This window comes from Macaca fascicularis, chromosome 5 (genome assembly GCF_037993035.2).
Source record: "Macaca fascicularis isolate 582-1 chromosome 5, T2T-MFA8v1.1".
Lineage (NCBI taxonomy): Eukaryota > Metazoa > Chordata > Mammalia > Primates > Cercopithecidae > Macaca > Macaca fascicularis.
The window spans coordinates 62482685-62497439 of record NC_088379.1 but is presented as its reverse complement, the minus strand read 5'-3'; the positions used below and the strand labels follow the sequence as shown (position 1 = coordinate 62497439).

The window sequence follows — 14755 nt, the reverse complement described above, 5'->3', positions numbered from 1 at the left end:
ACAGCTCAAGTAAGTATTCTAAAAATAACAAAAGACTGGCCTTTCATCACAACATGCACTCTTAGTAAAATAATTCAATGAGTCAATAATATTTAAACTGGCATATGACTTGTTTTTCAACACTGGGACAGTATGTATCAGTGAACCAGCAATTGCACAGATGGAGTCGTGATCCTGCAAACTGAGAAATGATTTTACAGGAATGGAAATAGGGGCCACTAATTACTAAAGAAACCTCTCTTCATGGCCACAATATATTGTGGCTTTTTTGTATGTGTGTGCTTTGTCAAGGCAACACTTCCTTTTCTCTTCTTTTCTTTTTACTTCTCACTTGCTTCCAGAAAGCCTAATCATTTCCTAATTTTTCTTTTCTAAATGCACTTTTTTCTCCATTCATTTTACTCCCAACTACTGCTTGGTAACCCAAGTCATGCACATAGGTTTACTGAGCAACTAAGGAAGCTCAGTTGCAAGTACTAGTAGGAAAATCAGTCAGAAAGTTTGACATATGTGAGTGGATACATGCCATACATGGGTGGTTTTTGTGCTAAGATTTGCTTTTCTTAGAAATGGGATAGCTATTAATTAGTAGAGGAAATGGATGTTAAATTTTCCACTGTACTTCGACGATTACATAGCAGAGTGTGTAAGAAAAAAGATAATTTAGTTCAAAAGCCAAAAGCGAGAACTAAAAAATATCCAGTTGAAGAATAATACACAATATCTAATTTGATCACCAACATCCCAATTTAGAAATGTTAATGTGATAAAGTGTAAATACTGTGTGCTTTAGAGTAAACAAAACTGAGTTTAAATTTCGTTGTTACCCTGAACTAGGCTGATTACTTAATCTCTTTGTTTGATAATCTCTGAACTGGGTTAGTATCTGTGCCTATTCTTAGAGGTTACTATAAAGGTTAAATGAGATAGTATATGTAAAATTGTTTGACACCTAATGGACATTGAGTAAAAATTTGTTCTTTTTCGTATTTCTCACTATCCTACAAAAGATGCCCCAGTGAGTTTAATCTTATAATAGTTGTATTCTTTAAAGATTTCAAACATTTAGTTTTCTCATACATTTTCCTAGGGAAAGATACTAACAAGGCTTCTACTGCAAGTCGGCCTTCTCCCCAAAAATTAACAACCAGTGTGCTGTTACAGACAAATATGACACATTGAAACTGTATTTACAAAAAAAATGTTAAGGCTTCAGTGCATTGTAGTTAGAGTAATTAATACTATTCCATTGAATCTCGAGATTACAAAAGTGTTGTATACTATACATAGTCATTAAGAAAAAGACTTTAAAGTCCTAGAGGCAAGGTGTTCAGTTCTCTTAAGAGGAATCTCTTTAATTTATTCAAAAACGTAAATACTAGAATTTTGGAAATAGGGAACAGAACATGGGCATCCCCCCAACTCTCACTTGTTCTCTCTTCTGTTCTCTGTGCTTTTAAAATTCTCATTCATTCATCAACAAACATTTTCTGAGGGCCTGTTTCCCTGCTTTTTAAGAATTGTGCAGAAAATTTTTGCAATCTATCCATCTGACGAGGGCTAATATCCAGAATCTACAAGAAAAAAAAAAATAACCCCATCAAAAAGTAGGCAAAGGATGTGAACAGACACTTCTCGAAAGAAATTTATGCTGCCAAAAAACATGAAAAAAAGCTCATTATTGCTGGTCATTAGGGAAATGCAAATCAAAACCACAATGAGGTACCATTTCAGGCCAGTTAGAATGGCGATCATTAAAAAGTGAGGAAATAGATGCTGGAGACGATGTGGAGGAATAGGAATGCTTTTGCAGTGTTGGTGGGAGCGTAAATTAGTTCAACCATTGTGGAAGACAGTGTGGCGATTCCTCAAGGATCTAGAACTAGAAATACCATTTGAGCCAGCAATCCCATTACTGGGTATATACCGGAAGGATTATAAATCGTTCTATAAAGACACATGCACACGTATGCTTATTGCAGCACTATTAACAATAGCAAAGACTTGGAACCAACCCAAATGCCCATCAATGATAGACTGAATAAAGAAAATGTGGCACATATGTACCACGGAATACTATGCAGCCATAAAAAAGAATGAGTTCATGTCCTTTGCAGGGACATGGATGAAGCCGGAAACCATTATTCTCAGCAAACTAACACAGGAATAGAAAACCAAACACCACATGTTCTCTCTCATAAGTGGGAGTTGAACAATGAGAACATATGGTCACAGGAGGGGAACATCACACACCGGGGCCTGTCAGGGGGTTGGGGGCAAGGGGAGGGATGGCATTAGGAGAAATACCTAATAATGTGTTGATGGGTGCAGCAGACCACCATGGCACATGTATACCTGTGTAACAAACCTGCACATTCTGCACATGTATCCCAGAATTTAAAGTATAATAATAAAAAAAAGAATTGTGCTACTTGCAGTGAAGTAGGATACACACATATACACACATATATTATAAAACGTATTGTTTTATAAAATAGTGTTAATTGCTTTTTGAATGAACAAAAATGAGTTTCATTTAATCCAAACTTTAGAAATAAATTTCTACTCTAATACCTCTGTTCATTTGCCTAATGTGTAAATCTTGCAGTGACTATATACTCGAGGCACATTAGTATTTTGAAAAGGGTCACAGAAAATTTTCTGACCAGGTGTCAGTTTTACATCCTGAGGGAAAAGAAACTGCTAGAAATAATGAACTATAAAAGTAAGAAAAATAGCCTCAAAGGGACAGACACTATATTGTTAACAAAAGGGATATATTTTATTGATTTATTGTTGACTGTTCCAGGAGAACATGCTTAATAATAGATGCATGAGTAAGGTGAGTAAATTCTTTCTCAGGAACGAAGTGCATCCCTGTGTATATTATCTTCAAGTAAAAGTTGGCTTTTTTCCTGGTATGAAACTGTAAGACCAAGCCTAGTGACTAGAAGTAGCCATGGCTTCCATTTCCATACCTTTTTGTCATTCACAGCATAAGGAGGCTTCTAGATGCTCTAAAATAGTTGTCACTAGAGTTTCAACATCATTTGTTTCTACATAATTTTTCTAATATATTAATAAGCGTTGTGCACCAATATGTTATAATCATTGAAAAGAATTGCTGGATTGCATCCCCTGTGTTCCCATATTATAGTCAATATGTGTTTTATAATTAGAAAGCCCATTAAAAGAAAATTAGAAAATAAAAGATCATCCTAACTTCCATGAACTATATCATAATATATGTGATTTTATTTTTATTGTGTGCCATTCCCTCTTTATGAAGTAGGTTTAAATCATAAACTAATGGTAAAACAAGGAAGTACAAGTTCTGCTGCTGTAGCATCCCTCAGGCTTGCATTTGTGAGAATCCTTTACTGGCACAGTTGACATTTTATCATCTATGGTAATAGTGTTTTGGAAGAGACCCATCATTTTGTTTTCTTTTCATGTCTTAACCTATGTTTCAGCAGTTTCTGCATAATGCTTGCAGGAATCAGAAAATAAGATTGTCATCAGACCTGGAAAATTCTCTGTTTTGGGTTTATATAAAAGCAGATTTGTAAAAGTTTCCCCACAGTAATGTCTATAACACATCTCCAAAATGTAATGATGGGTGGGTATGAGAGAGAAGTTTTTGTGAAATTGGTGACAAAATATACCTTTTTTTTTTTTTTTTTGGTGGGGTCTTGCTCTGTCACCCAAACTGGAGTGCAGTGGCACGATCATAGCTCAGTGCAACTTTAAACTGCTGGGCTCAAATGATCCTCCCACCTCAGCCTCCTGAGTAGCTAGGACTACAGGTGCATGCCACCATGCAGCTTAAATATATTCATCTTAGTATCTCCACAGTAGCTCAGCTCTTTAACTTCCAGCACAACATCGTAGGTGAACTTGTGAATAGTGCCTGTAGATTAAAGAATATACAACTTGAACTTGCCTAGTTGTAGTGAAAATCTCAAGCATTAAGGCTTGCTGAAGATACTTGGGAAAACTAAAAGGATAATAAGAAAAAAACAAAGAAAAACTTACTGCTGATTTTATCTGTTTTAAGACTTAAGACTGAGATAGTGGCAAATAATTTCCCTATAAGCTACTTCTCCCAGTTTTCCTAATTTATTTTGTCTTCCCTCAAAAGCCATTTTTACCTTTTGTTGCCTTTATTGACCTAGGAATTAAAAGCATACATGTTTGACTTAGTCAAAAGGTACAGTGTGCTCAAGTTATCCAGAACCCTTAAATAAATCTGACATGACCATGTGGCAGAGCTTATTTAATTTTATCCTTTATCTATTTTCTAGTTACTTAATTGCCTTAAGATGTTTCTTAAATGTAACAGAATAAAACTTTGGAGTTTCATTATCATGGAAAATAGTCTTAAAGTTTTTCTTGTTCACATCAGGTTAATTAGTGCCATATTATTATAACCCTAAGAAGCCATGTTGGGGGCACAGGTTCAGATTAGACTAATATTTATTAAGTAGCATCCAAGTGCCAGACATTTTACTAGGGGATTTTAATCAACTATATCTTAATAACATTATGTATGTATATTTAACCATCACATAAATCTTGAGAGATAGCTGGCATTCATTCCAGGGACAAGGTCTGCTTTCTGCAGGTCACAGCTAGGAGTAATCTTAGCTGCCATTTATTTAGATCTATCCTGATACTGGACACTGTGTTTACAATTTTGCCTACATTGTGTTATTTAATCTGCACAGTAACCTTATGAGGTAGTTGGTTTCAAATCCAGTTTTACAAATGAGGGACATGTGGTCAAGAGGTGGGAAGTAACTCCTCAAGATTATGCGGTGAGGGAGCTTAAGGGTACTGTGCTCAGAAGTTGCTGGGTCTAGAATTCAAGCCCAATCCTAGTACTCCCTTCTCCACATTGTATTAGGTTATACATTAAAAGCAGACAGCTATGGCCTTAGTGACCAATTGTTGCTTACACTTGACCTCACAGTCTCACGTGAGTTCGTACCTGTTCCTTATGGTACAGTTCCTGCTAATGTGTACAGCAGAGGAGCCTTGGGGTAGTTCCTGAGGCCGGGTCACTAGAAGATAAAGAGGGACAACCTTTAACAGTGCAATAGATATTCCCCTATGCAAGAGGTATGCCAACACTGACATGTGGATGTCACCTCCTTTTTTCTCTCACAGCTCCCACAACTGCAGCCATGCTTGATCCCCTTGTTCTTTCTCTAAATCTCTCATTAAACATAAAGAAGAAGTCAGCTTAAATGCCTAGTGTTCCATTATTGGAATGCTAAGCTGGTGGGAGTTATTTATATCCTACTGCTCAAGGTCATCGCCGAGGTCTGATTTTTCACACACAAAATAATTTTGGTATAAATAGGCTAAGAAGGAAAAGCCACAGATACATTTTAAAAGGTCTCTCACTTAGAATATTCATTCCCTCATTCCGGAAAATCAGCTAAAATCTGATACATGGGAAGGAGAAATGAGATATGAAAATCCAAGTATGGAAAACGATCAACCTGTGGAAGCTCCCTGAAAGCCAGTATGAAACAGAGATCGTCCCAGTGATAATTGGCTAAATCTAAATTAGCCAGATTCCCAGGGCAAAGGGTTTCTTTGCCTCATGAGCCAGGATGCTCAGCAAATGGGAGAGACAGTGTGGAGTATTTTAGTTTTCCCATTTGACTTTTCCAGAATCCTAATTAAGGAGATTGCACATTCCATATATATGGATCATTCTGCAATTGGTTGCCAAAATATTTGCACCTGGATCCAAATGGTAACCAATGGTTCTTATAGACCAAGCTTCCAATTGGGATTGATCATCTTCTTTTCTGTGAGCCTAAAGAAATTTGCTTTTAATCTTGTTTATGGAGTATAACATACCCTGCCAATATGCATTTATGAAAGTGCTTTTTAAATGTATTTATTTTCAAGTCTTTCTTCTGAAACAGATGCTTATTAAAATAAGTAGGGAACGTGTTATATACTTTTTACTGTCCTTTTGATGCTGGTCTTTTGGGATTTTGAGAGCCAATGTGCTTTAATAGCTTGTCTTAGGGGAAAAAAATTGAAATTCTAAAAGGAACTTAAATGAGCAGAATTGATGCTTATCCGAAACTTGAGAGCAGCTACTAACGGTTCAGATTACAATCCTGTTTTACTACACCCCTGGCCTTTATTATCCATCATTCATTTCATGAAGAAAGAGCCTTGACTATCTTTCCTCCTCAGTCTTTACTCCTTGTTTTTATGCAGAAAAGTGTGTTGCAAAAAGACCCTCAAACTCTCGTGACAAGAAGCTGATAAAATTGCATTAAAGAATCTAGCTCAAGAAGGGAAGCTTCTCAACACCATCCAAATAGTATCTGTAATTTCACATATGCTGCTTTTCCTCAAAAGCTCAGACAGATCAGACATTTCAGGTCACGGTTGAGAGTCACATCATCGAACACTGGCAAGTACTATCTCACCTTGAATTCTGTGGCCACATAAATCACCTGATATTGATGGTTAGAAATGCTGCGTAGGAGAAGAAAGAATGCTGAAGGAGGTCTTGCTACCAACTCTGCTTCTGATAAACTGTAACCCTGGGGAAGTAACCTGGCATAGTAAGCTTCAGAGTCTCATCCAATATGAAATGGGTATAAAAGTATACCCATTATGTGCTCTAGAATGTTTTCAAATGAAGAAATACAATATAAGAAAATGTTCTTTCAGCTTTTTAGAACAACATAGTAATACAAACCTAGATTTTCTTAGTAACTATTTACTAACATCTTCCTTTTGAGAATGGATTCATTTGGCTTTATTGTTTAGGCCAAACATCATTTAGCCTATTTTTGTTTTTGTTTTTTTAACTTTCATTTAAGTTTGGGGTACATGTGCAGGTTTGTTCCATAGCTATATGTGTGTCATGGGGGATTGTTTTAAAGATTATTTCATCACCCAAGTATTAAGCCAAGTACCCATTAGTTGTTTTTCCTGATCCTCTTCCTCCTCCCACTCTCCACCATCTAATAGGCCCCAGAGTGTGTTGTTCTCCTTTATGTGTCCATGTGCTCTCATTATTTAGCTCTCGTTCATAAGTGAGAACAGGCAGTATTTGGTTTTCTGTTCCTGCATTAGTTTGCTAAGGATAATGGCCTCCAGTTCCATCCATGTCCCTGCAAAGGGCATGATCTCATTCCTTTTATGGCTGCATAGTATTCCATGGTGTTATGTACCACCTTTTCTTTATCCAGTCTATCATTGATGGGCAGTTAAGTTTATTCTATGTTTTTGCTGTTGGGAATAGTGCTACAGTGAACATGGGTGTACGTGTGTCTTTATAATAGAACAATTTGTATTCCATTGGGTATATACCCGGTGATGGGATGACTGGGTCAAATGTTATTTCTCTCTAGGTCTTTGAGGAATCGCCACACTGTCTTCCACAATGATTGAATTAATTTATACTCCCACCAACAGTGTATAAGTGTTCCTTTTTCTCTACAATCTCACCAGCATCTGTTTTGTTTTTTTTTTTTTTTTGACATTTTAGTAATAGCCATTCTGACTTGTGTGAAGAGTATCTCATTGTGGTTTTGATTTGCATTTCTCTAATGATCATTGATGTTGAGCTTTTTTTTTTTTCCTATTATTATTGGCTGCATGTATGTCTTCTTTTGAAAAGTGTCTGTTCATGTCCTTAGCCCACTTTTTAATAAGGCTGTTTTTTTTTTTTTCTTGTAAATTTGTTTAAGTTCATTTTAGATACTGGATATTAGGCCTTTGTCAGATGCATAGTTTGCAAAAATATCCTTCCATACTGTAGGTTGTTTGTTTACTCTGTTGATAGTTTATTTTGCTGTTCAGAAACTCTTTAGTTTAATTAAATTCAATTTGTCAGTTTTTGCTTTTGTTGCAATTGCTTTTGGCATCTTTGTCATGAAATCATTTCCCATGCCTGTGTCCTGAATGGTATTATCTACATTGTCTTCTAGGATTTTTATAGTCTTGGGTTTTACATTTAAGTATTTAATCCATCTTGAGTTAATTTTTGTATATTGCATAAGGAAGAGGTCCAGTTTCAATTTTCTGCTTATAATCAGCCAGTTATCCCAGTACTATTTATTGATAGGGAATCCTTTCCCCCATTGCTTCTTTTTGTCAGGTTTGTTGAAGATCAGATGGTTGTAGATGTGCAGTCTTATTTCTGGATTCTCTATTCTGATCCATAGGTCTGTGTGTCAGTTTTTGTACCAGTACCATTCTGTTTTTGTTACTAGAGCCAGGTAGTATAGTTTGAAGTTGGCTAACATGATGCCTCCAGCCTTGTTCTTTTTGGCTATTCGGGCTCTTTTTTGGTTTCATATAAATTTTAAAATAGTTTTTTCTACTTACGTGAAGAATCTCAATGGTGGTTAAATAGGAATAACATTGAATATATAAATTACTAGGAGCAGTATAGCCATTTTAACAATATTGATTCTTCTTATCCATGAGCATAGGATGTTTTTCCATTGTTTGTGTCATTTTTGTTTTCTTTAGCAGTGGTTTGTGGTTCTCCTTGTAGAGATTGTTCATCTCCCTGGTTAGCTGTATTCCCTAGGCATTTATTCTTTTTTGTGGCAGTTATGAATGGGAGTTTGTTCCTGATTGTTGTTAATATATAGGAATGCTAGTGATTTTTGCCCATTGGTTTTGTATCCTGGGACTTTGCTGAAGTTATTTATCAGCTTAAGAAGCTTTTGGGCTGAGACTGTGGGGTTTTCTAGATATGGGATCATGTTGTCTGCAAACAGGGGTAGTTTGACTTCCTCTCTTCCTATTTGAATGCTCTTTATTTCTTTCTCTTGCTTGATTGCCCTGGCCAGGACTTCCAATACTATGTTGAATAGGAGTGGTGAGAGACGGTATCCTTGTCTTGTACAGATTTTCAAGGGGTTTTCAATGCTTCCAGGTTTTGCCCATTCAATATGATGTTGGCTGTGGGTTTGTCATATATGGCTGTTATTATTTTGAAGTATGTTCCTTCAATACTTAGTTTGTTGAGAGTTTTTTTTTAACATGAATGGATGTTGAACTTTATCCAAAGCCTTTTCTGCATCTGTTGAGATAATCTTGTATTTTTTTCTTTAGTTCTGCTTATGTGATCAATCACATTTATTGATTTGCATATGTTGAACCAACCTTGCATCCCAGGGATAAAGCCTACCTGATCATGGTAGATTAGCTTTTTGATGTGCTTCAGCCTATTTTAGTTCCCTCTGTGATCTGTAATGAAACAGAGAGAATAAGAACACAGATAATATGCACATGTACTTCCTTTACTGCTGAAATAGAGAAACTCTGGCAACAGCTAGCTTTAGGTTAACAGTTTTACAATCTAAAGTCTTGAAAGATCAGAGTGAATTCCAAAATTGACCAAAAGTAGGGCTCAAGCTAAATATTTTCTCTCTTTTAGTTTGTTTTTCTTGTTTCTTTTGTTCCCAATTTATCTGCTGTCATTCTCATTTTTAGTCATGAAATGCCCTCTTTTCTAACTTCCTTTATTGACAGTAAACAAATATTTTTGAGTTCCTGTTAAGAGCTACACTGGGTAGGTTTTAGGGAAAAACAGTGAACGAGATAAGCTTCTTCTGTTCCTCCCTTATGGATCTCATATTCTAACATCAGCTATCAAAACCTGCGTGTTTCTTCTTAAAGGTTTATATAGGCAGGACTTGAAGCATGGCAAGCTGAAAAGGCAAGCTAGTGGCTCAGAGGGACTGGAGTAGGGACCAAACAGTAGCTAGCAATTCAGATGTTTAATAAACTGTGGGACCCTAAACAAACAAACGAACAAATAAAAACCCTGATGTGTTGTTTTATATTTCTATAAATTAGGAATATGCTCTAATAGTTTATTTTATAATACCTAAAGCTTCACAAAATAGGAAAAAGGCTTATCTGATAAAGAAAAAATATTTTACTTATAGAATACTTTTTAAATACTATGTTTTAATTTTCAGACACATAAAATTTTAAAAATGGAACAAAAGATTTCCAAGAGGAAGGTTGGTTTAATACATTAGGTTATTCTTCAAGTGCCATCTTAAACCTATAAATGATGCCAAATTGTATGAAAATAATTTTTAAAATTAGATTAAATATTCATCTCCATTATATTTATATTATTTAGTACTTTATTTTGTTTTCACACATGTTAAAAAGATAACCGTTCTCATACACTGTCGAAATTTCCCAAAACTATAAATTATTTAAGTCTTAATTAGTAAAGCTTCAATATGGGAGATTTTCCTGTGCATTCTGAAGCCAGTGATTAACTTAATCAATTATGAACAGCCCTTGTTCCACTAGACAAAATATATTGAGTACCTTGTAGTATCAGGGAAGTTTCATTTATCTTTTTTCTTGAAACCTGAAACAAATTTTAATACCGTCTCTTTGAATTATTCATCATCATTTCTTATCAGATTAGAGCACAGCAGCTGTGTCCAAAATGTGTCCACAGCAGATGTGTCCAAATCTTTGTTTTATCTACGTGAAAGGTGAACACATTTAAAATAAATAAAAATTCATTGTGCTCTTATGTTGTTATTAAAGACATTTTTACTGCCTAGTCCTGCTTTTAAAAATATCTAATTACGTATTTAAGGTCTTTTTCTGTTTTTGTTTTATAGTATAAAATAATTGTCTTTTGCTTACAGCTAATATCTCAATATCTAATGACACCACACTGGCCCCAGAGTATTCGCCAACTATTTCTTCTACTGACATGGTAAGTGACTTACTATTTTAAAATACCTTCACACTGACTGCATATTGTATACTTGTTTATAATACTTATAATATATGATGTCTTCTACCATTCAGCAATTCTGGCATCAACACTTATGTAATAATTATTGACAGTGGAGGGATAGGAAAAAAAAACCACTTTCCTTTGCTCTAGTCAGCACTTTTTTTTTTTTTTTTTTTTTTGCCTTAAAAAAAGCTGAAGCCAATATTTACTTCTATAACACGCTTTTTAAAACTTCTTAGGAATTTAACTGCCACATCACGTTAATTGTAACCTCGAAATATTTTCACAAGGGAAAATGTGAGAAGTTGGAAAATGAGAGCACAGTATCCTCTCTCTGTTTCTCGTATGGTTAAGAATTCTTACTAACCAAATGGTGCTGTGTTCTCTTCACTAAGAGTGATTGTAGCAGGACCTTTCCCCTGTCACTTAGAAAGGACTGTGCCTCTGTCACATGATATCCTTTCCCATGGCTTGTAACCAAGGATCTTTAGGAGACTGGAACTAAGCTTTAAAAATGAGCTGTTTTGCATGGAAGGTCACACACTGGAAGGAGGCTTTTGTGTTGGAGAAAAAGGGGAAAGTGCTGTTTCAGACTTCCAATTGTGCGCCTTCTATGCTGAACATGGAATCTTACCAAAGAATATCAATCTTTCAGTTATAAAGACAGAAGCCATAATACCTTGTATTGATAGAGTGCCCATCTCTCAGGAGACCCGGACATTTCTACAGATATTATGTAGTGAGTGCCCTAACATCCCTTTCAAAGATGATGTTTTGTATCTTTCCTGGGCAACTCTCATGTGACCCTCTTTTTTGTTTTTATATTCTGTGGCTCTCTTGATTGCTTTTTTTGCTGTTAAAGTCTTCTCTGGCTTTCCTCAAACCTTACCTCTCTATTTCTTCCATGTTTGATACTGTGTGTGTGAAAAAGTATGTGTATATGTTTTACCCCATGCATACAGAAAGGAGTTCAGCTTTCAGTCTTTCAGCTGGTCAGCCTATTGCCTAAAAGGTCTTGCCTAAATACAGGGAAAACTACCTCCTTCTAGATTTGAAAGAATTTTATTCACAATTCTTTTAGTAAAAATATAATTAATAAACTATAATTTAATAATATATATTTTAATTAAGATATAGTTAATAAAATATAATTAATAAAAACATAAGTTAATTTGTAATAAATATTAATGAAACACTGACTTCCACTGACTTAAAAAAAGAAATTATCTAACTTAATTCTTTTTGTAACTAATCAAGGGAATCATTAAAATTAATGAACTTTTAAGCCCTGTCTTTGGGCAAGTCCTGGCAGAGACTCCAGTAATTGATATGTATTAAAACAAAATGTTACAATAAGGTTCATGAAAAAAATGGAAGTTCTGATTGACTTCTAGTATGACTATGATAGAGACATAGAGGCATAATATCATTTCAACTTAGCTACTATTTATAGAGGACCTACTAGATACCACATATGTTACACATATTCTCATCATTATAGACCTTAATATGTGCTATCACCATCAACTTACACTACCAGGGTTAATTACTTCTATTTTATACATGAGAGAAACTGAAGCTTCAGAGGGTAAATCACCTTTCTTGCTTTAGGTCACATAGCCATGTATTCGTAGAACAAAGATTTGAACTGAAGTCTGGGTGGATCCTAGACTGGTGCCATTTCTAGAATGCCATGATGCTTCAGTGTACACAAATGGCAATGTTTACCCTTCCAGTTCCTGTAGATGCCCCATATTCCAGGGCAGCAATCCCTTCGTGTGCATCAATTGCGTACCTTAATTAAAATGTGAAAGAAGTTAGGGGAAAAAGTGTGTGTGTGTGTGTGTGTGTGTATGTGGTCATGAAGGCCAACTTTTATCCTTCGTTTATCCTTTTTCATTTATATCAATACCTATATTTATATGTTGTGTATACACACACATGTGCACACACATGGTAAATAACTCAGAAATGAGTTTTAAACAAATATGATTTATTATCATCAATCATAATGATCAATTATTGAGGTACCTACTAGGTGCCAGACTCTTCACAGTAATTGTCTATAATTCTCACAATCACTTGGTGAGTTATTAGATGTTACCTCTATTTTATAGATGAAACAGAGACTTAGAAAAGTTAACTGACCTTCCAAAGACCATATTACAAGTATATGGTAAAAGGAGGATTTGAACTCAGGGTTTTCTGGCTCTAGAATCTGCCTTGTTTCTATTCTTTCAGGGAGCAGCATAGTGTTTCAGGTAGAGGAACTTATAGATAGTGAGTTCTTGTGTCAGACTGCTTGGTTTCAGGTACTGGGCTCAACGACTTAACAGGCTGTGGAACCGTCTCAGTTGCCCATTTGCAACATTGGGATGGTAATAGTACTTATCTCAAAGGTACTGTAAGTGTCAACTTCATAGATAGGCAGAACTTAGCATAGTGGATGGCATGTAGTCATCTCTCAGTCAGTGTTAAGTATTGTTACTGTCCTTTCTAGGTATTATCATTTGATTAGGTCCTGCCGGCTCCATAACTCAGAAGTCTAATGGAGAGAGAAAATTGGGAATGCCATCTTCTGAGAGGCTACTGCGTCCTCTGTCTGCTTGGTCATGCTAGCTGGCTCTCTTATCCTGAACCTTTCCTAGGACACACAGTCATCAGGACTTAATTTTCCTTTTTTCATTTCAGCCATAATTAGATTGTGAGAGAAGGTACAGGAAAAGTGACATGCATCCCCTGGAGCCAGCAAGGCTTGCTCTCACAGGCCCTCAGTACATCTGTCAGAGGAAGGAAGGTCTTCTCCCTTCAGCTTCACTAGCATGAAGACAAGCTTTCTTTTTCATGGTGGTAGGGATGTGTTTCAGGGGAAAGAGCAGGAGAGAGGGGTATTAGAGTGTTTAGGATTAGAACTCTAGGATAACTGTGTCTCAAGATAAAAAGGCAGGTTTTAAAATTTCCATTTATTGTTGGAATGGTGTCTTTATTTCTTCTTGCTTTCTCCAGATTTTCTATCGATTTCTTACTGGGTATATCCCTTCAACTTGCAAACCAGATTCCTTAAAAGATTCCTGTAAACCTTTAAAACTAGCCACAGCTTGTTCACACTGTATCTAGATAATGAGCATTAATACCTGTTGGCTTACAGTTTCCAGCTCTCTGAGTGAGACACCAGATTTCAAAATCGAATGTCAGTTTCTTCTGAGGAGGTGATTGAAAGGATCAGTTAGTATTTTGTTTTTCACATCAGATTCCTTGTTTGTTTGTTTTTTTAATTGAGGCATACTTTAAAATACACAGTTTTGAAGTATTCATTGAAATGAGTTTTGATGGTTATAACCACCATCCATACAAGATACAGAACATTTCCATCATACCAGAAGGTCCCATGGACTGCTGTATTTTTCTTGATACCCCAGTTTTCTTTTTGGGGGGATCTTTCTTTGCCCAAATACTCTGCCCCTCACCTTCAGAAGGCAGATACCTGAGCCCTTTCCAAAGTGGTTGAATGCCTCAGAGAGGTTTCTCTCAGCTCTGCTTCTCTGTCTCCCATCTTATGAAAGTGGCTTCCTTAAGCTTAAGAGAGGCTCCATGTATCTAAGGCGGAACTCTTTTAGCTTTCCTGTGCAACCTCCAGTCTTACGTGTATTACCCGCGCACTTGGCAAAGACCATGAGAAAGTTTGGTGAGTGGGTGCAGACTTGATCTATGCCTAGGACTCCTGAATTCTGCTCTCTCACCCAAGTCTACATGTAGCCATTAAAAATTCATTAATAGAAAAATTAGTTGGGCATGATGGCCCACACCTGTAGGGTTATAGTGAGCTATATCATGCCACTGCACACCAGACTGAGCAACAGTGAGACTATGCATTAATATCTTAAAAATAAATAAATAATAAAATAAAAAATAATTTTTTAAAAACAATTAAATGTTTGACTTCTTTCCGCATCTTAATGGTGAGTTTTTTAAAACTGT

The 14755-nt window shown here is 35.9% G+C and overlaps 1 protein-coding gene across 11 annotated transcripts in view; it reads left to right on the top strand.

Moving 5' to 3' along the window:
* The window catches only part of SLC4A4 (solute carrier family 4 member 4), a 493252-nt gene that overhangs the window by 392082 nt on the left and 86415 nt on the right, over positions 1–14755 (top strand). For all 11 annotated transcript variants that reach the window (XM_065545104.2, XM_074039893.1, XM_065545105.2 and 8 more), the window contains one exon: positions 10683–10753. In XM_065545104.2, the coding sequence (XP_065401176.1) occupies positions 10683–10753 (71 nt within the window). The remainder of the gene's footprint in view (positions 1–10682; positions 10754–14755) is intronic.